This window comes from Galleria mellonella, unplaced genomic scaffold, assembly GCF_026898425.1.
Source record: "Galleria mellonella isolate WM207_F2 unplaced genomic scaffold, CSIRO_AGI_GalMel_v1 utg63, whole genome shotgun sequence".
NCBI classification, from domain to species: domain Eukaryota; kingdom Metazoa; phylum Arthropoda; class Insecta; order Lepidoptera; family Pyralidae; genus Galleria; species Galleria mellonella.
In genome coordinates this window covers 8,347,931-8,374,279 of record NW_026442130.1, presented here as the reverse complement: position 1 = coordinate 8,374,279, position 26,349 = coordinate 8,347,931, and the positions used below count along the sequence as shown (strand labels likewise).

Below are 26,349 nucleotides of genomic sequence, written 5' to 3'. Positions count from 1 at the left end.
ACTTCACAACTACTTATATAGAAATGCTACGCTTGGAGAAAATAATAACTAAACATTGCGTAATGTAGTTAACATTAAGATTTTCTTTTCTCATTTCTACTCATTAATTTCTTGTTCATTTTTAGATTGATATTATTTGTTGTGTAAACTTTAATTGCATTATTAAGTCTTATGCCTATCTAACAATCAAGTTATTTGCTTAGAAATTACTTAATCTACTTTACAGTCATAATTGTTTTGCGTTTACCTAATTTGCTAAACTATTGTTTTACAAATAAATTTTTACATTAATAAAATAAAATGTAAAATCTGTCGCATGGTCCCTGCATAGAATGGGCCACCCTTTTCTTACCTGTAGGCATCGTCAGAGGCGACAAGGTAATTTAATTATCGAAGAATGGGCAACAGTGTCTTTCTTAAAACATCACCAAGACTAAATGCGGTTGCCAACCTGCTTGCTAAGCGAAACAACTACTGGCAAAATCCTCCAATAAGGGGAAGCCTATGGTCAGCAGTGGACAGTTAACGAGTGATATGATGATGATGATGTAATATGTGACTAAACTTGTAAAGAAAGAGTTCCGTAAAAAAACAGCGGCTTCAATAAGAAAATTAATATGGGATGAACACGTGCAACAAGCCTTCGCAACTACAAAAAATGAAACCTCGTTTTAGAATTAGCGACGTAATCATGTAACATACAAAAAATACAGACGAATCGATAACCAACTTTTTTTTTAAGATACTTAAAGAAAAACTCATTTTCTATTTCCGATTATTACCTACTAACGCTGAAATTAAGTACCTCAAGTCATGTTTGTATTACGAAGTAATTTCATTAAAACACAGCGATCTAATAACTGTACCCAATAGATTCGACATGATTATCAAATTACATACACAAAAGAGCTTATTAGATGTATCATAATATCTAAAATATGTTAAACAGCATGTATAAACTCGTGTATTGTCAAAACTCAAAAAATTTTCACTCTAAATTGCTGTGTATTTCAATATACTGACCCGGAGGCGATCGGTACACTGCACCAGAAATCTTTAGGCTCCCAGTCATTAATCTTCATAAGTATTATGGAGAACACTGCATTAGAACTAAATAATATTGGACAATAAACCGGTCCGACCGGTGGCAGTCCCCGGCGCCTAGGGCTTCACACATGCAACTCGTTATACCATTGGTATAAGTGAGTGTAGTAAATATACATTTGTGTATTTATAATGTATGTATATAAGTTAGTTTGTATTTAGGAAAGCACATTTGTTATTTAATAAATATATAGCAAGAGTAAATACTAATACTACACTGTTTCCTTTTTTATTGTACGCACACAGCCCGCTAGTAATTAATGCTCCTTTCCACTCAAGGTTTGCTGAAAGTTAATTCTTACAGAGTTAAGCTCACCAGTTAGTTACATTTCCATGTGAAATAAATTATAACAATGTAATTTTTGTATAAAATAAAGTGTAAATAAATAAAACTACTTATTTGATTCCGGCATAGAATAGGCCAGCCCTTCCTTTCTCGTGGTTTTGTAAGAGGCGACTAAGGAGGGCGAGAGATGAGCAGCAGCGTCCCTCTTAAAACATCATTAAAATCTAACCCGATTGCGAAGCGTGGCAACAACAGGCACGACTCCCTTCTGGGAAAGGCCTATGCAGCCTTCAGTAGCGGACAGTTAACGGCTAATAAAATAATAATAATAAAAAAGATTAGCTTTACATTAGATTATTATTATATTCAGTTACTGTGTATATATACCTAGATGGTATTTTTTTTTATACAACTTAGAATGGCAAACAAGCTGACGGCCCACCTGATGGAAAGTGGTAACCGTCGCCTATAGACAAAGCAGTACCATGGACATAACAGAGTATACTGTTTTGCCCATAATACCCCCCATGCGTTGCTATTCCTGAAGACTCAGATGTTATTCCTCTGTACCCTGTAAATTCACGCCATATCCCACCCTTCAAACCGAAACACAGCCATCCAAACACAACTGCTTCATGGTTGAAACACGAATGGGACAGAGGTACCCAAGCAATCGGCTTTTGTACAAAGTCTCCCTCTGGTAAAATTATGATATTTATGAATCAGTTAAACCATAGAATATCATAATTTAATCTCTACTAATAGAATATTGTGGAACTCACTTTATTTATTTGTTACATGTTAGCACCTTAACAGCTTAACCAATCACTATAAAGTTGATATATACGTATTACACGAGATGGAGAACATATGCTGCATTTTATTACTGTTAATGAATATATATCGGTTACGAAAACGCGGTTAAAAGTATAACTTTTGTAAGATCATAACTGTAATATAGAAAAAAATATAGGTAACACTAGTAAATAATATTTTACACATTAGATACTTACGGATGCCTGCGTGATATCATAGTATAATTTAATGTATGTTGAATTTATATTTCATTTTAATCGGTATAAATCTTATTTAATAATGTCATTATATCATTTAATCCTACTCACCTAGAACTGTATTACGGTTCATTGGATTATGACTATGTACATTACATTGAATATTATAATTTTTTTATGACCGATATTGAACACACAAGGCAAAAGAAAAAAAGATCCATAGAAATGAGTTCCCTGTATTCTTTTAATAGTCACAGAATGCAAATTACTATATACGCGTACCTAATTATAGTTCATGATCATAAGATTGCTTAAAGTTACACTAGTTATTTCCGCTTCTTTCCCGCGGGTTTTCTTTTCTTTAATTTAAATGTAGGGTTCTAGATAATGATTGGTAGAGCCCTGAAAAGCATATAGATACATTTGATCTTGATCTTAATTAGTAATCACTTCAAATGAAGATGCTATTATAATATATTTTACAGACAAAAACATAGGTTCAAAATGAAAATAATTATTACTACCTATTATTTTTCAAATAAGTATTAATTGTCATTTAGCATATTATATTGTTTTGATAGTTTGAAATTTTACACATTTTGAGAGTAATTTTAAACTTTCTTTAACTGAACATGATATAGAAAGTGCTGTTGTAACATATCTAAACATTTCGTCAAAATCGATAGAAAGTGATCTGTACGTAAAATCCAAACATAGATAACATTATAAAAATAATATGGAAGTCGATATTTTCATACATCCAGATGCAAATGCAATAAGAACTATTAAAAAAATAAGTAGATGAATCACTCTAAAACATATGTGTACCTATCGTATATTTTATTGTATCTACTTACCTACAATTAACAACCAGTTATAATTAAATTTTGCCTATAACTTCGTACGCGTGAATTTGGAGATAGGTACTCGTAACCACTTCTAGATGGTACATCAAAATAAAATATAAATTAGTCAAACTTTCAGAAACACATCTGTAAAAAATTGTTACACTTATTTATATTCTTGTGTATATTTTATCTGAAGTGGAAGAAGTCGTAAATTCCATTGCAAACAAAAACTATCAATATTAAAAAAAAAAATGAATGGGCAATAATAATTAATATGATATAAATTATATAACAAGGGTCGACAAATAAGCACAGATTTCCGGCAAGAAAAAGGGTCGACACGCGACTAAATTGCGGGCACCCAGATAAGTAATATATTTAGGTAGCTAATATAAAGGCATTTTAACGCATCAGTAACTACTTATTTATTATAATAATAAGTAATAAAAATATACAACAATATGCAGTAGACAACTTTGTAAGATATAGCCACTGTGAAATGCATATAATTTTATCGACATAACTGCAAGTTCCGTTGGTATAGCAGTGTTAAAGTCTACCATGATCATTATTTCTTGTATCAGCACGATCGTAAAACTTGAGCATTTTAAGAATTCTTAATATCAATCAAACATTAAATTAATATATGATCATTATACATCAGATGTAGTAGCCATTGCTGTCGATTGGTAACGGTTCCCCATGAACACAACACGATTACCGTAGTTATACGAAACAATTTTATTGAAGTAAACGCAATGGATGGTGATCAGTTTTAGACAAATTACTAGCCACAGCATTCTATAAATCTTATCAAATATATCTACGCCTCGGGAGATCTACAAACAGCCGAAAATTATTATAACAAGTATATACAATCATAGTATATTATATCCTCATTGCAAATATTGAAAACGTATATCTTCCAAATACAAGATAAAATTTATGTTCCGGTATATCAGTAAATCATAAACAATGGTTTTCCATTATACAAACAATTTCCTTGTTATTAATTCTTTGCATCTTCCATTCACAGTGGTTCCATTGTAGGCTTACACCGAAACGCCATTCGCCCTCAAACTGCACATTTTACGCCACAAATCGCCTCTCTTCTGAAAATCCCGTAAGCCGCGTCAATGACATGTCATAAAACTTAAATGAAACCTGTGTGGCCTTTGTTCTTTACGCCAAAATATCTAGTTTTCCCGCTAACAATAGCCCATTCAACTATAGCGGCGTCTAAGAATGATAAATATCGACAGTTTATATAATGTGTCTACTTTTCATGTCAAACTCGAGTGAACTAAATGCCTATTGCCATTGAATACAATAAATAGTTTATCCACTGAAAATTAGTAGTAAATTAGTACCTATAATTCAAACATCAGTGCAAACGTTGGAAACTCACACAGAATTGATTGACCGTTCATAACTCTTGAGATACGCGTGTCGAAGATCCGACCCACCACCATGCCAGTTTGTCAGTGTCATTACACCGTAAAATATTGTCACATCAATAATATTTTAAACCGTTCTTGGTTTAAACGTGTGATGTTTGCACGGGACAGTTAAATAAACACCTACCAAAAGCTGTGCGGGCGCGGAAACACGGAATTACGAAAAGTCAATAAATCTGACGCGTGCCCACGTTCGACTCTTCAATTAGAAATATGTAACACATAAGTATAAAGTTTAAAGTCATCGCGTGAGCGTGCAATGTGTGTGCGAGCCAAGTATATTTTCTCAAAGGTTATAAAGTAACCAACAGCGGAGGAAATCATGTGAACTAAGTGAAATCGAACATCGAACAATGCTCATGAATTTTTGCAACGAAGTGCAGGCTTTCACTGAGCACTTCTTATATTTTATCATTCTCCTTACGATTTATTTCGAGATACTATTTTCACTCAAAATTACTTTCATTCAAATGTCATACAAATGTAATTTTAATATCGCCTATTAGGTAACAATTGGACGATTAGATGCGCTGGTCGTAACTCGGGCAATATGAACGAAAAGCCACGATTTTTATGGCACTCGAAACGTAATTTGAAGTCACTACTTATGACCATAATTTGTACTTTTTAATAATTTAATCACGTCATTTAATATCAATGTTAGTTTATTTATTTATATTATAAATAAAAATTAATACAAGGAAATAGCTTCTAAATCACAGTATAACATTGATAATGTTTAACTCTATTTTCAACCTTAAAAAAGACTTAAAAAAGAAGGAGGTTCGGATATATAATTTTTAATGTATGTAACCTCATAACTCTATTAGTTATAAATCAATTTAAACAATTATTGTTTTATCGGAAAGGATATTCTTACAGATTGGTCTCACAGAAATGTTATCTAAATCGGTGCAGTAGTTTAGTTTTAAAATAAAATAAAATTGGTTTTGTCACAGTTGAAGTCAGTTTTTTTTTTTTGTAAAATTAATTATTAATATTTTTAATTTTATTGTGAAAAGTTTCGTAAGCACACATATTTTAATGTAATGACTACTGGTTCCTTTAGTAATGACTAAGAATCACGAATTGATTCAGAAACTAGTCGAGCTTATTCGATCTAATTACACGTAAGTTAAACCAATAGTTATTACATTCAAATATTTTTAATACCTATCATACCTTGGATCATATATTGGAACATATCTTGGAATGAGATGAACTAGTCCGTCTTTATAAGATACAATTTTAAAAATAAAACAATAACCGTTGCATGTATTTATTAACTGTAGTTACTTACAATAATTAATACTAATAATAAATTATAAATTAATTGTTTTATATTTAATTTTCATTAATTGCCTTCTTGATCTCCAGGCGGTGAGAGCAATGCAGTTGTGGGACGAATGGCTGGACGTTGGCGGCGCGGGGTGACATGGCCGTTACGCTGCTCCTGTTCCTGAGCATCGCCTCAGCGGGTGCGCACTTCGGCGACGTCTCGCGCCGCGACGCCGGCGATGTCTTCACACTCATTGGTTAGTTGCTGAGGTACGGGTGGCGGATTGACGGCTTCTCGCAGGCTCTCATAAGTCAATATAGATATCTACTGGTTAAAACCGCAATTATTAGCATTCTTTTAAACATGTATTCTACCGGTTAAATTTAAGATTTTTCCCAAGAAACATGTGTCAAATAAAATTAATAAGCCCATACATATAACTAAATTAGAAGGTAAGCGCAAAATGTTTTGTCGTCTTTCGACCATTTTTTTTTTTTGGAATAATGTTGGGTTTCGCTAGTGGAGCATTATTTAAGGATGCATATGATTTCTAATTTACCCTGTATAGAGTATCTTTCACTCATTGTCTACGTATACAGTCGATATATGCATATCAATAGATAGCATGTCATGTGGGGAAAGAAAGCATATTATGAAAGTATTGAAAAAAGTGGACGGACTTAAATGACGTAATAAAACCAAAGATAGGATAGATTTATTAATATTTGCCATAATACTTAATAAATTGAAAGATGATATGCTATATGCATACAAAAGACTGAACCCAGGTATAACGTCTGATATAAATCTATCCGCAATGAACAACAGTACTTTCATATATCTAAATAGAATGTATTTATATTTATATAGTCATAATTTGCAATAGTTCTCTATTGTATGTGTTGTAATTTTTTTCACCGCATAATAAGATTCTGCCAAAGGTTGACTGGGAGAGAATGCTATATAGTATTAAGTCCGCCTTTTGTACCAGACATTTTTTTAATGGGGTAAATAAAGAATAAATGAATAATAATAGAATTATATCACATAATTAGATATTTGTTCTAGGTGTGCAATGTTCTGGCTGAGTGATGAATGATCCATTCTAAAGCATTCTAGTCCAAGGAATAAGTCTAGAAATACCTAAATATATGAATAACGGATCTAAGATTTAATATCATAAATTTTCAGGTGAGGAGTGTGCTCTGGGGCACTGTGGCGAACACGGAGCGAGGGCTAGTACAGAAGTGGTCACAGGTGTTGGAGAAGCCGTCGACGACAGGTGCTCCTGCACGTGCCCGCATCGAGCGCCGCTCTTTAGAGAAGACCGAGAACTGTGTGTCGATGATCTGCCCGGTACAGTACTTTATAATAGCTTAGATCACATTAGAAATCTTTAAATAAACTGTGGCGTAAGTGTCAAAAACGATATTAAAACGATCAAACTGTTGTTTGATGCGTTGTTTTTCAAATATTGTAGAAAAGGCTTAAATTACCTACTTAATGATAATATAATAAATTATTTAATATATTCCGGAAAGCAGGCCTTTTTTTTTAAAGTTTGTCTAGTCTAGATATTTATGATTTAAAAGTGAAAATGTATAAATTCTTCGCATCTCATTTTTAATCATCACATTAGTAATTAATTATCCACTGTTGAACGTAGGTCTACCCCAAAAGGGGAGTTTTGCTAGTAGTTTCCGCGCTTGGCAGACGGGTTGGCAACCGCAGTTTAAGCTTTTGTGATATTTTAAGAAGGACGCTGCTGCTCATCCCTCAACCATTAAGTTCCCTTAGTTACTTCTTACGACACCCATAGGAATACAAATTCCATGCCGTATGCCCATTCTATGCCGTATTATATATTTAACTTTATGATAATATTTTATGGTAGCCGTTTACCTAACTTTTGTATACCTATTAAATATACTCATATTTATTTTTAATATAGGTTTAGATAGATATCTTTATTGATGTATTTTTATTTCCTTGCTTAAGTAATAATATTAGTATTTTTTTTTATATGTAAGCATAAGTTTTAAACATAACTATCTAGTAAAGGCTATCTAGTTCTAGCAAGGAAATAAAAATACAAGTTGAAAATATATGTAATCTCACTTTAATCCAATTTAATTGCAGTTGGCAATATCATCCATATATGAATTATTTATTTATCGTTTCACACATACTTATTTCCATTCTATATCATCCCATCCATATGCATACATATTTAATCTAAACCATTTCCATGATTAATACTGAGAAAACTTATTTTATAACTTAGTTTTTAGAATTGAGTAACTTTCTGCCATTTTATTACTGTTTGAAATTGGATACTTCGGTAGGTAGTTACATGATCACATGCTTAAAAGAATACTATAAATACAAATACAAATACAAAGACTTTACTGTGGATCATAGGTTAAATTAAGGTATTACATGAGTTAAATAGTATCTCCATGTCCTGCTATATAAGCGTACAATATATGGAACAGTTAACAGTATACAAAACATAACATTTAAAATTATACAGTGAAACAAAATACATTTATATGAGACATTATTTTTTACAAATGATGACTATTTATCTTTATCATTGATATATTCGTCCAGGCTATAATAACATTTATTTATTAATATATCATGAAGGTTCTTTTTAAAAACATTTACCTCAGTCAATCCTCGTATATGTTTTGGTAAGTTATTATAAATTATTACAGCTTTACAAAATATGCTGTCCTTCATCAATTTTGTTTTAGATGGTACTACACATAATTGGTCAATATGCCGAGCTCTAGTGCGAAATTTAAATTTATCAATATTTGTTTTTACAAAATTAGCACACTCATAAATATACAAACAAGGCACTGTCAATAATTTTAATTGTTTAAAATGTGGCACGCATGTGTCCCGCCTTCGCAAATTACAAATGGCCCGTATGCAACGTTTTTGATATTTCAAAACGATATCTTTATTAGTAGAGTTTCCCCAAAACAGTATGCCATACCTCAATAAGGAACCTACATGTGCATGATATGACGATAAAACTGTTTCCATATTAACAATTTTACGTAGTTTATACAAAGCATATGCATATTGACTTAATTTTTTACATGTATGCTCAATATGAGTTTTCCAATTAATTTTATTGTCAATGTATAGTCCCAAAAACTTTGTTGTAGTCGTTTCGTCAATAGTTTTTCCATTGTAACTAATGTCAAATTTAATTTCATTATCATGTAGTCGCTGTTTAAAATACATTAATTTGGTTTTTTCGATATTTATTTTCAATTTATTAGAATCAAGCCATTTATTTATTAATGTCAAAGAATTAATAATCTTAATCTTTAAATTAGCAATGTCATTGTCTGATATTAAAATAGTGCTATCATCTGCAAATAAAGTCATATGGTGTCTAGTAGTTAAGGGCATGTCATTTATATATATAATGAATAAAAGTGGTCCTAAAATGCTTCCTTGTGGTACTCCTTTAATTACCGTTCTAGAATTTGATATATATGTTTCTTCTGTTTTTGTACTAATATGTATTTTTACCAGAGGGAGACTTTGTACAAAAGTCGATTGCTTGGGCACCTCTGTCCCATTCGTGTTTCAACCGTGAAGCAGTTGTGTTTGCATGACTGTGTTTCGGTTTGAAGGGTGGGATATGGCGTGAATTTACAGGGTACAGAGGAATAACACCTGAGTCCTCAGGAATGGCAACCCATGGGGGGTATCATGGGTGAAACAGTATAGTCTGCTATGTCCATGGTACTGCTCATGTCTATAGGCGACGGTTACCACTTTCCATCAGGTGGGCCGTCAGCTTGTTTGTCATTCTAAGTTGCATAAAAAAAAAAAAAAAAAAAAAATTTATGTAAGTCATTTGTGATCTACCTGATAAATATGACTTTATTAGGCTTAAAGCAATTCCTCTTATTCCATAATTATATAGTTTTGAAAGTAATATATTATGGTCAACATTATCAAAAGCCTTAGTCATATCTAAATATATTGCAACACTTGATAATCTACGATCCATACCCGATATTACTTTATTAAGAAATTCATAAAGAGCTATATTAATGGATTTATTCTTTCTGAAAGCATGTTGTTCAGGAGCAAATAATTTATTTTGTTCAAAGAATTTATATAATATATTATAAATTATTTTTTCTAATATTTTTGAAAATATAGGTACGAGAGCTATTGGTCTATAGTTATGCATAATCGTTCTATCATCCTTCTTAAATAATGGCCTAATTATAGTAATTTTCAACTTGTCAGGAAATATGCCAAACTCCAAACACAAATTAAAAATATGGCACAGTACCGGAGATATGATGTGAGACACATCTTTAATTACACTAGTAACTATGTCATCATATCCAGCACTGTTAGTATTTTTTAATGCTTTTATAATATAATCTATATCCTGTGGAATTATTGGAGTCATAAATAACTATCTACACTTATGACTTATGTAAACTTCAGAGTTATTAGAGCTGGCTGCTTAGTTACTTGACACAAATATGCCCACTACTGGGCAGGACCTTTCCCCGTAAGAGGAGGATATGGCCATTGTTTTTGCTATTCAATAATATTGTTTTATTTAATTTTTCTTCCTTTCTTACATCGGTGTATTTTGTTTTGTTATTTTAATTTCCACTTGCAATATCCTTGGGATAACATGAAGGTAGTACGTACTCGAATACTTACATTTTGTAGGTGTTCAAATATTTTATAATATATATCGTGACATCATAGCATATCGTCAAAAGTATCAACATTATCAGCATTTTTAAAGTTATTTGGTTTGTTAATGGAGCTTACCATCAATACAGAATAAATAAAAATAAATTGACACACACAGTTATTTTAACTCACAATTTTTGGACCTAAACCCAAGGTCTTGATGTGTCAGCGGAGTCAACCACTGGGTATAATGAAACATTCTAACATTAAGTATCTGTCTAGTATTTATTATATAAAATATCAAGTTTTATTAAGTACTTTGTTAATATTATAAAGTAGAAAAAAATGGTAAATATACTAATAATGTAAGATATTTCCTATTTTAATGATTTAATACAATTATTTGGTTTAATAAATTATTATTGAGCGGCTAGAATAATAACCAAGAATTATGAGCAGACTGTGAATTGATTACATGATACAGACTAACTCCAACAGACATCAAAATCGTCTTTGAATAATAGAGCATCGAGTGTAATTAGGGACTTAATTGTACGTACCTACTCATTGCAACACCAGTTAGATATTTATATAATTAGACTTATTTCCGTTGCATCTCACTTTTTTATATACTTTATTTTATCTGTTTCTGTACGCGTGATGCAATTTTAGGTACAAAAATCTAGTCAAACTGATCTGACTAGATTTTTAGACATCAGACTGATCTAATGTAACGTAAACATATTAGCGACACCAGTACATTTTAATAACTACATTAATAAAGTTAAAAATAAAAATAGTGACGGTGGGCCTTCAATTTATCTACGGTTTTAAGTGTTATTAAGATACAATACCTACTACGGGGTTTAGTCACTTTTAATAACAAAATCTAACAGCCCCACTGCTAACAATATACTATATCAAGTCGACCTCCACGAGGTTCCCCCCCCCCCCCCCCCGCCCCCGGAAACCATCGTTGTTAATTCTTGTGGAATTCGTCATGATAGGCTAACAGACATTTTCATCCTCACATGTTATCTATCACTGGTGTCCCGATAGCGCAAGCGGAGTTACCTTTCTATTATTATCCATAAAAAAAACTTACTATATCACTATATGGTTAAGTAAAGAAATCTCAGAGGTGAGCGACGCATTTATTGTATTTTGTTTTATTTACAGAATGTTCCTTGGCAACATTCGGATCAGGAGCTAGCGAACAACGAATACCACTAGTATATTTACCGCTGAAAGGCCAAATTATTCATCCGTCCAAAGAAATCACATTCAAAGGTGAGACTTTATTATAAGTAATTATTTTACGGTAGTAGGTAGGTACTTAAGAATCGGAGCAAGTTTTTTTTTTTAATTTGAATTATTAATATAAGATATTTTGTATGTTTGTTTGTAATGGATACACTCAAACACTACTATTCTCCACTATCAATGAGTAATATCAACCGTATTTTCTATACAAAAAAAAACCGTGCAAAGCTAGTAATGAATATATTTAAACAACTTGAGGAATTAAAAATAATAAAAATTAAATCTAATATAATCTTTGGGAAGATTTATAGAAATATCTAATGTATTTTCAACCGACTTAAAAAAGAAGGAAGATTTCAATTCGGTTATATGTTTTTTTTAAATGTTTTATTATTATTATATCAGATATTAACTGCCCCCAGTTGAACATAGGCCTTCCCCATAATAGTTTTGTCAATAGTTGCCACGCTTGGCAGGCGGGTTGGCAAGCGCAGTTAGTCTTTGATAATGTTTTAAGAGAGACATTGTTGTCCATCCTTCGATCATTAAATTCCTTTAATCACCTATTACGACAACCATAGAAAAGGAGTGGCTCAATCTGTACTGGAACCACATGGCGTAATATTTGTTACTTCATAACTCCGTCAGTTGTAAATTAATTTGGAAAATTCTCCTTTAATCTGAATGAATATACTTACATATTGGCCCCATAAAAATTTAATCAAAATGGGTTCAGTAGTTTAATTTTTAAATTAAAATAACTGGATTTACCACTGTTGAAGTTCGTTTTTTGTGGAACATACCTTAATTATTATATTTGTGAATAGAATACGAACGGTCTACTCAGTTGTTAATATTAATAGTTGTCGATTTTAAGTCATGATCATTATCATCATTTCAGCCATTATCCGTCCACTGCTGGACATAAGCCGCCCCCATAAACTGCCATAAAGAACTTTTAACTAATCCTAATATAAAACTATTTCAAACGTAATAGAAAACATTACCCACATTACAGATGTGAAGACACCAATCTGTGCGGTCTCGGGCGCTCAATTTCTCACCCGCAAAGGATTCCTGGATCTTCGCAATACACTCGACGCTGATGTGCCCTTCAATTTGTTTCGTGACGAGGGTAGAACATTTTTGCAGGTAAAGAAATATTGTACACCCTCGAAATCACCAGATGTATTTTCGACCGACATCAAAACAATTCTCAATTCGGTTGTATTTTTATTTGTAACCTCATAACACCGTCAGTTATAAATCCTAAAAAATAAAATAATCGCAGATGCTTTTTTTCTGAAAGGATATCCTTACATATTAAGGACCCATAGAAATTTTAATTAAATTGGTTATGCCACAGTTGAAGACGTTTTTTTATGGAACACAATTTTAAATTATAAGTAAATATTTCGTCTTCTCTTAAGGCACCTAAGGTAGATTTTTTATGCCACTTTTATTTTGAATTAGCGAACCAGCATACGACCCACCTGGCAGTAAACAGTTACCATAGCCTATGAACGTCTGCAATATCATAGGCCAGGGGTAGCTGACTTGACTAGACCCAAGATCTACTGTTTACTGACGAAAGCCTATGCGATCTACCAATTACATACCAATTTCAAGAAATTTCAAATGATACAACATAGTTCAGTACACGATTATGTAGTATTGTAATATTTTTTTATTTTATTAAGAAAGAAAACCTAAACCTGAAAAATATTCTTAGTAACTGCTTATTTAATGCTTACATTGCGTCTAAGCATCTTCCGCTAGATTAATAAAAGAATAATAGTCGTGATCGACCGGTTGGCCACCCCCGTCATAGACATTACGTGTGAGTTTCTAACCCGGAAGAAACTCCTTTCCCTCTTTTTACTCTACCTAAAGTAAATAAAATATTTATAAGTTCTGGTTAACTTTTTATAGGTATTTTTGCAATTTTTAATAATGCACTTACGTTTGTCTTTTCTAAGTTGTCACATCAGACACGTTTACAGCCCATCTAATGGAAAGCGATAACCATTGCTCATAGACATGAATAGCACCACGAACAATACAAAGTACACTGTGATGTCTATTGTACCTAGATACCCATGATGCGTTGCCATTCCTGAGAATTGTGTTATGCCTCCGTACCTTGTAATTTCACTGACTTTAATAAAACAAAGGAGTACATACTTTGTTTTATTAGTAAAATAAATAAAAAAAAACTTTTTAATTGTATCCAGTGGAGCGGCGAAGATGAAGTGCGTGGTCGTATGACTGGCCGCGTGATAGTTGTACGTCTATTGTGCCGAGATGTAGCCTCTGCACCAGCATCTCCGCTTGACCTACGTGGTGTGTTCACGCCCTGTGTCGCCTTCAAAGTGCAGGGATCGCCGCCTGCAACTGCTTCCAGTATGTACCTTATTATCAAATAGATTACTTGATCCAACTAGAATAAATCACTTCTTGTTTACTTACAAAGTAGTGAAAATTTATATTAAAAGATGTTCTGAGGCCACAACTCAAACGTAACTAAGCCTATTTAATCGTATGGTCCCGGCATATAATAGGCCACCCCTTCCTTTCCTAAGAGTGTCGTAAAAGGCGACTAAGGGAAGGCGAGTGATGGGTAGCAGCGTCTTAAAACATTTCCAAAGCCTAACTGCGGTTGCCAATTCGCCTGCCAAGCGCAGCAACTACTGGCAAAACCCTCTAAGACAGAGGCTTATGTTCAACAGTGGACAGTTAAATGCTGATATGAGCCTATTTAATAAAAAACCAACGCTACACATTTTTATTAATTTATAATTAGGAATGTCTATAATCAATTAATGAATCAATTTTGAAAGCTCATAAAGATTATTTTACTATATAAATAATAATGTTTTTACTTAATGACTGTTTATTTCGTTAATGTTAATATATACAATAACAGCTATAGGATGAAAGCATTTTCCGAAATGTTATCACAGATGTTTTACTTTTGCTGAATATTAAATGAATTATTAAACATCAGATTTAATCTATTCTTCCAGACGTTACAGAAGTACAGTTCGCACCCAATGCGCATACGTCGGAGACGACAAACACGTCAGGACTCACCATAACAGAATATGTCGCAATTGGCATTAGCTCTCTACTCCTTGGACTCATTTATGTTGCCTCGGTTTTTCTATACCTGCACATTCGAAAACGTCGAAGAGCAGCTTCCAATGAAGGAACTATTAACAGACTAAAGGGTATAAAAAAGAAAGATGGCTCCATAATAACTGAACGTGATATCGTCCGTGTAAAGAACGAAAGCATTCAATCCTTACCAAATTCTCTGGGACAAGACAATGGGATAGTAAAAAATAATCCTCTGCTGAATATACCTCGACAATTTCACGAAGCCAAAAGTTTCCCAAGCGATTCAGGAAGTAATATATCTGATTCTGAAGACTTTGGTGACAGTAGTGCTAAAAGCGAAGAGCACGTGTTTAATGTAAGTCATAAAAATATTTTTTCATAGCTTTTTTGCGCCATATATTGACTAGCTATACAAAATAATTTGACAATCTCAGTAAATGTTTGTATTACATATCGTTTTAATTTCAGAACCAGATAACTTCAGCAGTAGTACATTTACACAATGGTGAATTAACACATCAAAATGAAGCCTCGGAATTTAATCATCGAGATGAATCTAATATTGAACGCCTTCCTGATGAGCACGTTTCCATAGTGGAAACGACAGACGATAGAGAGATAGCACGACCAGTTGGCACTACCCGACGTAAACTTTACTTTAACCCAGCATATTTCGACCCACAGTTGATGGCGGTAAGCAGTAATAAATCACATAATATTCATATTCCTTACAAATTTCAAATAAACTTGGTTAAATTTATTTTATTTTAATCATTGCAGGAACCTCCAGCTGCTGCATTAGAGTTCCTAGTAAAAATTAGAGAAGTAATAGCTATTGCCAAACATAAAATGGCAGCTAAACGCTTTCAACCGATTTTAAATCAAATACCTGAAGAAGAAACTTATCCGTCTATAGGAAATAGCATAGATATTTATCAAGGTCTTGGAAGTCAGAGAAGCGGAAGTGCCATTAGTCTTAAGAGGGAAAATAGTAGAAAGAAAACTGTAAGCTGTGTAGGATGTCCCGGATGCAAATCTGATAATGGTAGTGATATGCATAGCCTGTTAAAATTTGACATGCCTGCTTGTATTAACTGTATGCGAGGTAAAGGTGATAAGCAAAATAGTATTCGAAAGTGGCTCGAAAATATACCAACAGGAAAACAAGGCGAATTTATATCAAGTCAAAATTTAAATAATTCAATTACAGTACGTCCAGTTAGTGAAAGGCACAAAATACGGAAGCAAAATAGTTTTTCGAATACAGAATTTATAAGTCCAAATGATACTTCTCTACGTAAATATTCTTCTATATCCAATAGGTCCGTAAAATCTGAACCACCACTTAGAAACTATAATATTCCTCTTCCTGAATATAATACCACGCAGTGTCAAAACAACTATAATCATTATGATCAATCCGTTTCGCATTTGGATGAGATTAAACCTGATCATATTGAATATCGCTCAGGAAGTCTGAGAAACAACGCTCTAGCTAACCAACGGAGGAATAGATTTATGACAAATAAAAATTCTTTACCAGATATGGTTAACGATACTTTAGATGACTGTTCAAAAACTTATAATCATAGTAGTTCAGATGAGGAACGATTTAACAAAAGTTCCAATAGTGCAAAAATAAATGCCTTTTCAAGACGGACATCCGAGAGTCCCATAGGAAACGATTACGAAACAGATAGTCTCGAACGAACCTCCGCACAAAAAAGAATATCAACACCCACAGACTACATTGAAATTCCTTCTTCACAAGCGAGTCCTAGTTTGAGTAATGCATTACCTCTGGAAGAGGAACTTACGATGAGGAATGCCGTATATAAAACACATTCTAGTAGTAATAGCAACACTCCATCACCACAAAGAGATGTTCGAATTGATCAAAATCATTATGAAACAATTGATAAAATAAAAACTAGAAGTATCGATAAACAAAATATCAACACTAAAACTGATAAGAATGATTATAGCTTAGTAAGTGAAGTATACGTCAATAATAATTATAATTTTGGTAGTACACCAACATCACCAAGTGGTTCTGAATGCTCTATGGGCAGTAGAAAATTAATCTCAAATATCAATAATAATGTAGAAGGCAAACCAGGTTGCTTAACTATAGAAGTCGTAGATCCACCAGAAAATTACATCAAAATTCACGAGTCTGATGGTTTCGAACCCGATACACTTGATAGAAAACATCCAAAACACAAAGAAATTGTAAAAAGTATTCAGTCCAACAAAAATAACTTCTTAAGCAATGAAGGTAATAAAACTTCATCTTCCAATCAACGAATACAATTAAGAAGTAGCGGAACTTTTAAAAAACCAAATCAAAAGACAGAAAACATGTCAAAATTTAATAGCTTGAGAAATGAATATGAATATCGCAAAAGTATTCACGAACGACCCAAGTTATTACCGAACGCGTTCAGTGGATCAAAAAGTTTAGATGAGACGGATAACACTGTTGAAGATCTCGAAGACTGGGCTACAGAAGAAGGGCGTATATTAACCTTGGAACTTAGACATTCTAAAAGACAGCGCCAATGCACACCACCAACAATTAAACAATTAAAGAATTTAGCGCGACCTGACATCCTTCCCCCGTTACCGCCCACTGAAGACAGTCCAATATATGAGCAACCCGCATATCCACCACGGAAAGTAGAAATTGAAACACATATTGGATCACAATCAAAAAACGTGAGTGGCAGAAGCCTCAGCCCGAGAATAAATACTAAAATTACGGCAACTGAATCCTTGTCGAACAACTTAAATTCTATACCAAAAAATTCAAATTATGGACCTTCCTGCAGTCCATTGAGAGCTTCTGACCAATTACAGTTCTCGGAATACGAAAATGTAGAACTAATAAATGATAAAACTAAAACGGGTGAATTTTGCAGGAATTCAAATAGAAGATCAACAGGAAGAAGTAATAATTGTGACATTAATACTAATACTTTTGTAAAGGAATCAAAACAAGAAATACAATCAAAACAACGATTTAGAAGAAGAAAAGGTAAAAATGTAGAAGATTCTGGTTATTTAAGTAGTGATTCGATGAGTTCGAGACAACAAGTTCAGAAGAAATTGATTACCGTTCCCAAAATTGTAAGTTGTAGTGAAAGTGACGATACAGAAAACGAAGCTAGAAGTGAATCTGGTGCCGAAAGTATAGAAACACATTCAGTTTATTTTGGTAGTTTTAGGAAACCCCAAATAAATATTGAAAACAATGGCAATAACATCAAAGGTGAAAGAGACAGTAGTAAAAAAATAAAGCGTTCTAAAGATTGTGTATAGAGACTTGTAAAAAATAGTGCAATAAATTTAACGAACTCTGTGCAATATCATGTGCAATAATATCCTTATACTTACGAGTATTATAGATAATAGATATTATATTAATATACACTAATTAGGTATAACAATACTGATTCATACCTCTATATCAGAAATAATTATATTGTAAATATGGAAAATAGATAATACATAACATAGAAATAACAAATGGCCGGACGTGCAATGCAATCGTAGTATAGTTTTGACATATATACAATAAATCATTGTTTTATATTATTAGCAATTTATTTATCACTAGAAATGTTATATAAGTTCAATGGAATGACTATTTTTGTGCTATATTTTTTATATAATTTATTATCATGTAAATACCTAAGGAAGAGTCAGGCGGCATAATATGGCTTCCTAGTACCTGACAGAATCTAAAAGTGCTCCAGAGGGATTTAATCTACTGCTTTTCGTAGGCGCCCTCTGTTAGAGCACAGGTAAATATGGTAGTGGCATTCGACGTTGGTTGGGAACAAACAATCTTTTTTTTAAATAAAACATTAATAGAATTAGATATGCCTATAAAGTTTTCTGATAATGCGTTACTAGTATATAAGTAACAATAAACAAGTCGATATTAATACACGTAAATAAACTAGATTGCTTGTTACCAACAGTCAGGGATCTTCTTTCGGTTGTGGTAAATATTATAAAAATTTGTTAAGTATATTATATTGATATTTTTTTCTGCACTTGACATATTTAGTTAACAAAAATCTTGGCATGTCTATAATATCGCAATAATTTTTCAGAAAATTGTATAATATTGCGCAGTTCTGAATATACAAAAATTAAAACGATGATATTAATTTTTATAAATAGCATATAACTTTGGTCCATTTTTAAATAAATAAATGCAATAAAAAGACAGTAAGATTGTTTACTGATTGTTCTAAGTGTGAAAAAAAAAAATACAATTAGTAGTATGTGCAATCATGATACTAAGTCATACTCGAGTTGCGAACTTGATTATTATCGAGTAGGTAAATTACTAAAACAAAAAGTTACTTTATCTTCGTAATGTCTTCATAATCTTCATAGTAATTTAGTTTAATAACAATTTAGATCATTTCCACCGAGCAGGGGACTTAAGTGGCATTATTTTATCCAATCGTGGTTAGATTAGTTTGATGCTAGGTTTGATGGCTAGATATAATTTTTATCAAACCAAACAAGTTTGCCCATGAAATTTTATGTAATTTAATTAAATATATTTGTAGACAATATACATAATATAGCTGATCTAACGGTGCTAAGAAATTTCAAAACTGGAATACCGGGTATTTAATTTCTAATGGGTTTTTGCAATCCTTTTTTAATAAGTTTTTTTATAAGATTATTTTTATAAATTTTATTTATTTGTTATTATATGGTCATGTTTGTTTTGCTTATTGTTCGTGTTATTATTATTTATTATTAAATAGACAATATAAATAAATGCTCAATAATTAGTAAATAAGATATTTTTAATTGTAACAAAATTATAGAGATTGTATACTATGCTCTCTGTATAACCAATCTTGATATTTTAATAGATAATAATTAAAACATTTTAATTACTAATTAACAGCAATATGATTTTTATTATTATAGTTAATACTTTACACTACATATTACATAATATCAAATATTAAAGACAAATAAGTAAACAATGGAGCCGATTCTGAGGAGCCATTTTTCCAAAACTATTTCCTAATCAATATTTTAACTTAATAAGTTCGCGAAATTACTGTTTTACGGATCATTAAATTATCAAAAAATGTGTTTATATGGGTACAACTTACAATAAAGATTTCGTTATAATATCAAATTAAAATTTCAATTTTAGAGATAACTCAGAATCGACCCTAATGTTTCTCTTATAATTCTAAATATTTATTAAATAATTCTTACCAATTAAATATGTATAAAATCGAATTAAGAATTTTTAATTATAATTTATACAGTCATATTCGCAAAATCACATTATTGATAATCGAGATAAGAGCATTATCATTAAACATATATGAACTACTTATATATGAATGGTATATCTTGGGATGTATTCATTAAAGAAAACTTAGGCTATTTGCTTTGATACGGTCGATTCATTTCTAACAGTGGTAGACCAAACTGAATACAATCGCCACTGTTTTAGTAATTATATTATGTACTAAAACAGTTTAGTTTTACCATCATTATCAAGAAATAAATAAGTACATTTCTAAAAAGATGAACTGAAATAAATAAATGTGTAAGTATTATAATGTTTCAATAATATGACATTTCCTATTTATTTCTACATTAAGACATTAAAAAAAATATCACAGGAATCTATTAAAAAAATATTACACAAAATAATTTCCATTGTAACTATAGATATTTTATAGTAATCTCTATTACTTAAACAACAGCCATAACCTCAAATTTTTAATCGGGGCCTGCATGATTCCTTAAACATTTTAAGCCTCTGCTCTCTTCTTGAAGTATATTGGTTTTTAATTTTTGAAAATTTGACAGTCCCGTGGCCAAAACATCAATTTCTTGCCCAATCTTCTGTTGTACTTCTGGCACTTTAGATTCGTTCATTTTTACCATACAGTCATTGAGGTGTTCTATTAACATTTCAGTTTGATTCAACATAGCATTAGCATATTCCACGTAGCCCTTTTGTTGGGGGTTTGTTGTCGATAATTCTTCATTATATTTCTTTAAATGTTCATGTTTTGCAACTATTCTATGATCCGGTGTTGTTATAACCATTCGGTAGGGAACTGCATCATGGATTAAATGTATAAGAGATATTATCTGGTCAGGTGTCCTGGAAATAATAAAATTAAATAGTTTTATTTACATATTATGCACCAGATAATATAAATTCGTTTGCTTGGATACCTCTTTCCCATTCGTGTTTCAACTGAGAAACAGTTATGTTTGTATGGCTTTGTTTCAGTTTGAAGGGTGAAATATGGCAGAAAACTTATAGGATACAGAAACATACCACCTTAGTCTTGAGGGGGAAAAAGGATTGTTAATAATAGGGATTAATAATCCTATTACTAGCAGTATACCCTATCAGGTCGACCTCTTTGCGGTTCCCCCTGGAAACCATTGTGATCAATTCATTGGTAAATCTGTCACGATGGGCTTACTGACCTGATTCATCTTCACTTATCATCCCTCACTGGTATCCCACCAGCGTATACTGATAGTGCAAGCAGAGTGATAATACCATTGTCATCCATTAAAAAAAATACAGCTTAGTCCTCAGGAAAGGCAACGCATGGGGGGTATCATGGGCGAAACAGTATACTCTGTTACTACTCATGTCTATAGGCAACAGTTATCACTTTCCATCAAGTGAGCTGTCAGCTTATTTGTCACTCTTAGTTGCATAAAAAATTAACTTAATTGGTGAAAAATTGTCAAACATTTTGTGTATCAATTAAAAGTTCTGACTAACTCTTCAAAAATGGTAGGAAAAACATTGTTAGTAATTGGCTCTAACAGCTCCATTGCTAGCAATATACTTTATCAGATTGACCTCCATGCAATTTCCTCTGGAAACCATCGTGGTAAATTCTTGTGGAATGAATCATGATGGGCATTTGTACTTATTTTATCCTAACTTATCATCTCAGTGGCATGTGGACAAGTCGAGTGTTATATTTACCACAACACGTAATTTTATATGTAATATAATTCAGATTCTAGGCAAATCAACAATAGCAGAGATTTATTCAGATCAAAATTGAATTAGTTGGATGGCAAAATATAACATAATATATGGGTAAACATTGGAAAACATTTACAATATAATAATAAAATATAAAAAAAAAAACACAAATGTAATTTATAGTACAAGAATTTACCTTGTGTAAACTGAAAATTCCTTAACTTGTTCATATTGACACTTCTTTTCAGATGGGAAAACAATCATAACACTGTGTAGAATATGATATGGCGAATTTCTATGTATAACAATATTTGGTGAACTTTGAATTTGTTCCATGCCTAAGTATTTACAAAATGTGTCCGGAATATGCAATTCGGATACATTAGCCACCTTAACGTGGCGTAAATATAAATCATTTTTTTGTGTGGTTGACAGAATAGATAGTACTGTGTATGGATCTGAAAAGTAAAAAATAATAATGGTTGAGATATCATGCCTTATACCATACTTAATTCTCAGAAAGTACAATGTATGAAATAGCATGGAATCACTGTGTATTTTGTATTGTCTCAAAAGCTGTTCCTACTCATATCTATAGGCGAAGATTACTACTTTTCAATGTAGGCAGATAGCTTGGTTGCCATTTATAGTTATAACATTGATAAAATTAAAGATATGAAATAAAATATACAATAAAATTACCTATTATATCACTAGATAGTACATCAAAATTTTCTCCCATGGTTTGTAAAGTTGATATGTTAACAGGCTCAAAAGGCAAGATATATTCACGTCTATTTGCCTTGTATACCAACACACCACTAAATTCAATGCTGCTTATAACATTTTCCTTCATTTCCTTGATATCAATAACAGCAATTATTGCATACTCTTTGTTACATTCAACTGTCTGCAATTTACTCTCTATCCAAAATGGTTCAATATTTGTTTTTTGAAATAATTTTGTGGAATAAACTAGTGATGGTTTGTTTGTAGAATGAAGAAGGATATGCACATCTTCCATAGCACTGAAATAGAAGTACTTAATTGTAAAATCCAAAATTGATAAATAAATATTTATTATATATTATATATATGAATGTATGATACAACATTAGAAAATACTCCAGTTGGTGCAGTTATAGTATTTAATATATTTACCAGCTTTAGTTTTACTTAAATATATATATTAAGATTTACAGAGCAACAATAAGATAGTCTTGTAGTAGTATAGTGTCACACACAGAGGGTATCTCAACTGCGCAATGAATATACCAGAGGGAGAGTGTGTACAAAATTCGATTGCTTGGGTACCTCTGTCCCCTTCGTGTTTCAACCATGAAGCAGTTGTGATTGCATTGCTGTGTTTCGGTTTGAAGGGTGGGATATGGTGTGAATTTACTGGGTACAAAGGAATAACACCTGAGTCCTCAGGAATGGCAATGCATGGGGGGTATCATGAACGAAACAGTTTACTCTGTTATGTATCATGTCTATAGGCGACAGTTACCACTTTCCATCAGGTGGACCATCAGCTTGTTTGCCACAGTAGTATAAAAAAAAAATTTAATTTGGAGGGTAGTATAGTGACTGTTGTATTGTATTAATATGCACAGCTTACCTACTGTATTTATGCTGGTCCTCCATTGTCTAGACATGTATTACTGTTAACAATGGATACATATAGAACAACATATTATGCCAATCCCAAATAAAATCAGGATAAAGGTAGGAAGATGAGAACATATAATAATTAATAATTATTAGAGATTACATTATAAGTTAGTAAAATAAAATTTTACTTACTTCTCATTGTCATTAATGATTTCCAAAATTATAACAATATTTTTATTACACATTTTAACCCAAGGTGTAGAGGTTTTTATCCTTAATGCACCAGCCATCTAGAAGCATAAACAAACAAATTAAAAAATAATCTTATACAATAGTCAGAAAATTATAATAACTTTCATTATTGTAATTATTATCAGCTGGCATTGCTTTTTTCACATTTTAAATGTTTCAAATTTACATGTGCAGCAACAAACAGCACTTTGGTGGCAAACACAGCTATGAACTGCTCTCATGAATAAAGGCTCCTATTGATTATGAAAGAGAATAAACAAAGAGTTGGTGTCAAGCAGGTTGCCAGTCATAATTCCAGGCCAAATCTTTTAGCAGTGTAAAGATTTGTGGAGGAAGAAAAATATTGCACCAATCCCAAATAAATGGAAAAAGGCACTGCAATAACGATGATTGAGTTTGCAACTAGTTGGGCACCCTTGAATTTAAAATGTGAGTAAAACAGACATAAATAATTACAATACAGTATAACTCACAATAGTTATTAAGGAACAATTTCATTTTTATCATGCTTACTTACATCTTTAATATCACTCTTGAATACGGAATCATCAAAATTTGGATTAATTTTTTGATATGCTATTAACGTTGTCATTTGGCGTAAATTTATAAACTCCTGATGTATATTCTCCTTATATTTCAAAATAAATTGTGTTTCAATTAATTTACGTTTCAGATCATTTAAAATGGGTACATTCTCATCAACATGTATATCAGACAGCAACAAAGATTGTTCACCAAGACCATCAAATTTATCATTACAGATAAGTGGCCTTGCATCACGTTTATAAATTACTTTCAAGCATGGTTGACCTGTACAGGCTACATCTTCTATGGTATAACTCTTAATTTCATTTACCGTTTTATGAACATCAAAAATATCGTCTCTTTTAAAAATAAAAAGATGATCTTCAGCTGCCACTACATAAAAGAGTTTACAGGCACTGTTTCTAAGTATTATGATCTTATCCGCTTTTAAATGAGAAGGGATATACGATTCTCCAACTTCTTCTCGCTGGAAATATTCCTTTATTTTTCCAGAATATGTACAAATAATGACATCAATATTTCTGTTATCTCTTGGATGATTATCATAGAACACGAAACAAGCGATTTCCTCAAATATTGATAATGGTACTAACCTCATTAGATCCTCTCGAACATTATCAGGAATTTGTAACATTTTGATTGTGGAATAAATTAATAAAAGTTAAATCGATTTTTTATGATGTTATATGTTTGTTGTATTCAAAGTATTTATAATATAAAACAAAATTTAGATTCAATGGTAAATAATAAATAAACATTAAAAAGTGACAGTTAACAGTGCCGGCTCATCTTGCATGATCTTGCCGGTTAGCCCCTATCCATGACACTTCTAATAAAAAAAAATATTATACAAATCTATGCAGTCATTTCATTGAATTTGAAAGTTTTTTCCTTATAGTTTTTTTTTTATTTAAAATACCCATTACTTTCGGTTTTTTTTGCACAAAAATATTGTGACTAGATACATGACACCATAAATATTTATTTTATTGTACAATAATCCCGCCTATAACACGGTAGCTTAATTTATATAGATAGTGTTTCCACATACCACATTTACCAGAGGGAGACTTTGTACAAAAGTCGATTGCTTGGGTACCTCTGTCCCATTCGTGTTTCAACCGTGAAGCAGTTGTGTTTGCATGGCTGTGTTTCGGTTTGAAGGGTGGGATATGGCGTGAATTTACTGGGTACAGAGGAATAACACCTGAGTCCTCAGGAATGGCAACGCATGGGGGGTATCATGGGCGAAACAGTATACTCTGTTATGTCCATGGTACTGCTCATGTCTATAGGCGACGGTTACCACTTTCCATCTGGTGGGCCGTCAGCTTGTTTGCCATTCTAAGTTCTATAAAAAAAAAAAAAAAAAAAAAAAAAAAAAAAAAAAAAAAAAAAAAAAAAAACATATAATGTTTTAAAAAAGCGAGTTAACTTTTTCCTACAATTGTGTACGCGACAATGTTGCTAAATTAGAAATTATTACTTTATCTAATTATATTATTTATTTATGAAGAATAATGCATAGATAAAAAATAAGAATGCAGTAGAAGGAACTACATAATTCTGTCATTACTTTAAAAATTAGTAAAATTTTGAAATAAAGGTTGATAATCGGTATTTGTGGATCTATGCATACTATAAATATATTACGGATAATGCCACTAAAATAACGGCCATTTTAAATACTTTTTACTTCAGCGATTTATTTGAATACGAATATCTCAGAATCTTGGTACATTTAAAATATGTGTTGATGTTAGAATTAATTGTAGTCGGGATCAATTTTAATTTAAAGTTTTTGCAAATACTTACGTTTGAGAGATCATTTTTACTAGATCACAAATT

General features: G+C 31.9%; 2 protein-coding genes across 3 annotated transcripts in view; one reads left to right on the top strand and one right to left on the bottom strand.

The window, feature by feature from the left end:
• LOC113521619 (uncharacterized) overlaps positions 1 to 20,674 on the top strand; it is a 73,390-nt gene extending 52,716 nt beyond the window's left edge. For both annotated transcript variants that reach the window (XM_026907204.3, XM_031909849.2), the window contains exons 3-10: positions 6,086 to 6,243; positions 7,179 to 7,343; positions 11,862 to 11,972; positions 12,964 to 13,097; positions 14,180 to 14,348; positions 14,972 to 15,420; positions 15,534 to 15,758; positions 15,846 to 20,674. In XM_026907204.3, the coding sequence (XP_026763005.2) occupies positions 6,144 to 6,243; positions 7,179 to 7,343; positions 11,862 to 11,972; positions 12,964 to 13,097; positions 14,180 to 14,348; positions 14,972 to 15,420; positions 15,534 to 15,758; positions 15,846 to 18,386 (3,894 nt within the window). In that variant the 5' untranslated portion in view covers positions 6,086 to 6,143 and the 3' untranslated portion in view covers positions 18,387 to 20,674. The remainder of the gene's footprint in view (positions 1 to 6,085; positions 6,244 to 7,178; positions 7,344 to 11,861; positions 11,973 to 12,963; positions 13,098 to 14,179; positions 14,349 to 14,971; positions 15,421 to 15,533; positions 15,759 to 15,845) is intronic.
• LOC113521714 (uncharacterized) lies at positions 19,999 to 25,358 on the bottom strand. Its single transcript, XM_026907348.3, has 5 exons — positions 24,473 to 25,358; positions 23,896 to 23,993; positions 22,792 to 23,117; positions 22,286 to 22,547; positions 19,999 to 21,234 (listed from the first exon to the last, which is right to left on the bottom strand). Exons 1-5 carry the CDS (start codon positions 25,133 to 25,135, stop codon positions 20,844 to 20,846), a joined length of 1,740 nt encoding a protein of 579 aa, XP_026763149.2. The 5' UTR covers positions 25,136 to 25,358; the 3' UTR covers positions 19,999 to 20,843.
• Positions 25,359 to 26,349: the final 991 nt, after the last annotated feature.

Bases quoted from the DNA above. Each gene is read 5' to 3' on its own strand.
- LOC113521714 (XM_026907348.3), bottom strand. From the start codon at position 25,135: ATGTTACAAATTCCTGATAATGTTCGAGAGGATCTAATGAGGTTAGTA. The intron at 23,118-23,895 runs GTAAGTAAAATT...CTTCTATTTCAG, and splicing joins ATCATTAATGACAATGAGAA to TGCTATGGAAGATGTGCATA. The intron at 22,548-22,791 runs GTAATTTTATTG...TTTACTTTTCAG, and splicing joins ACTATCTAGTGATATAATAG to ATCCATACACAGTACTATCT.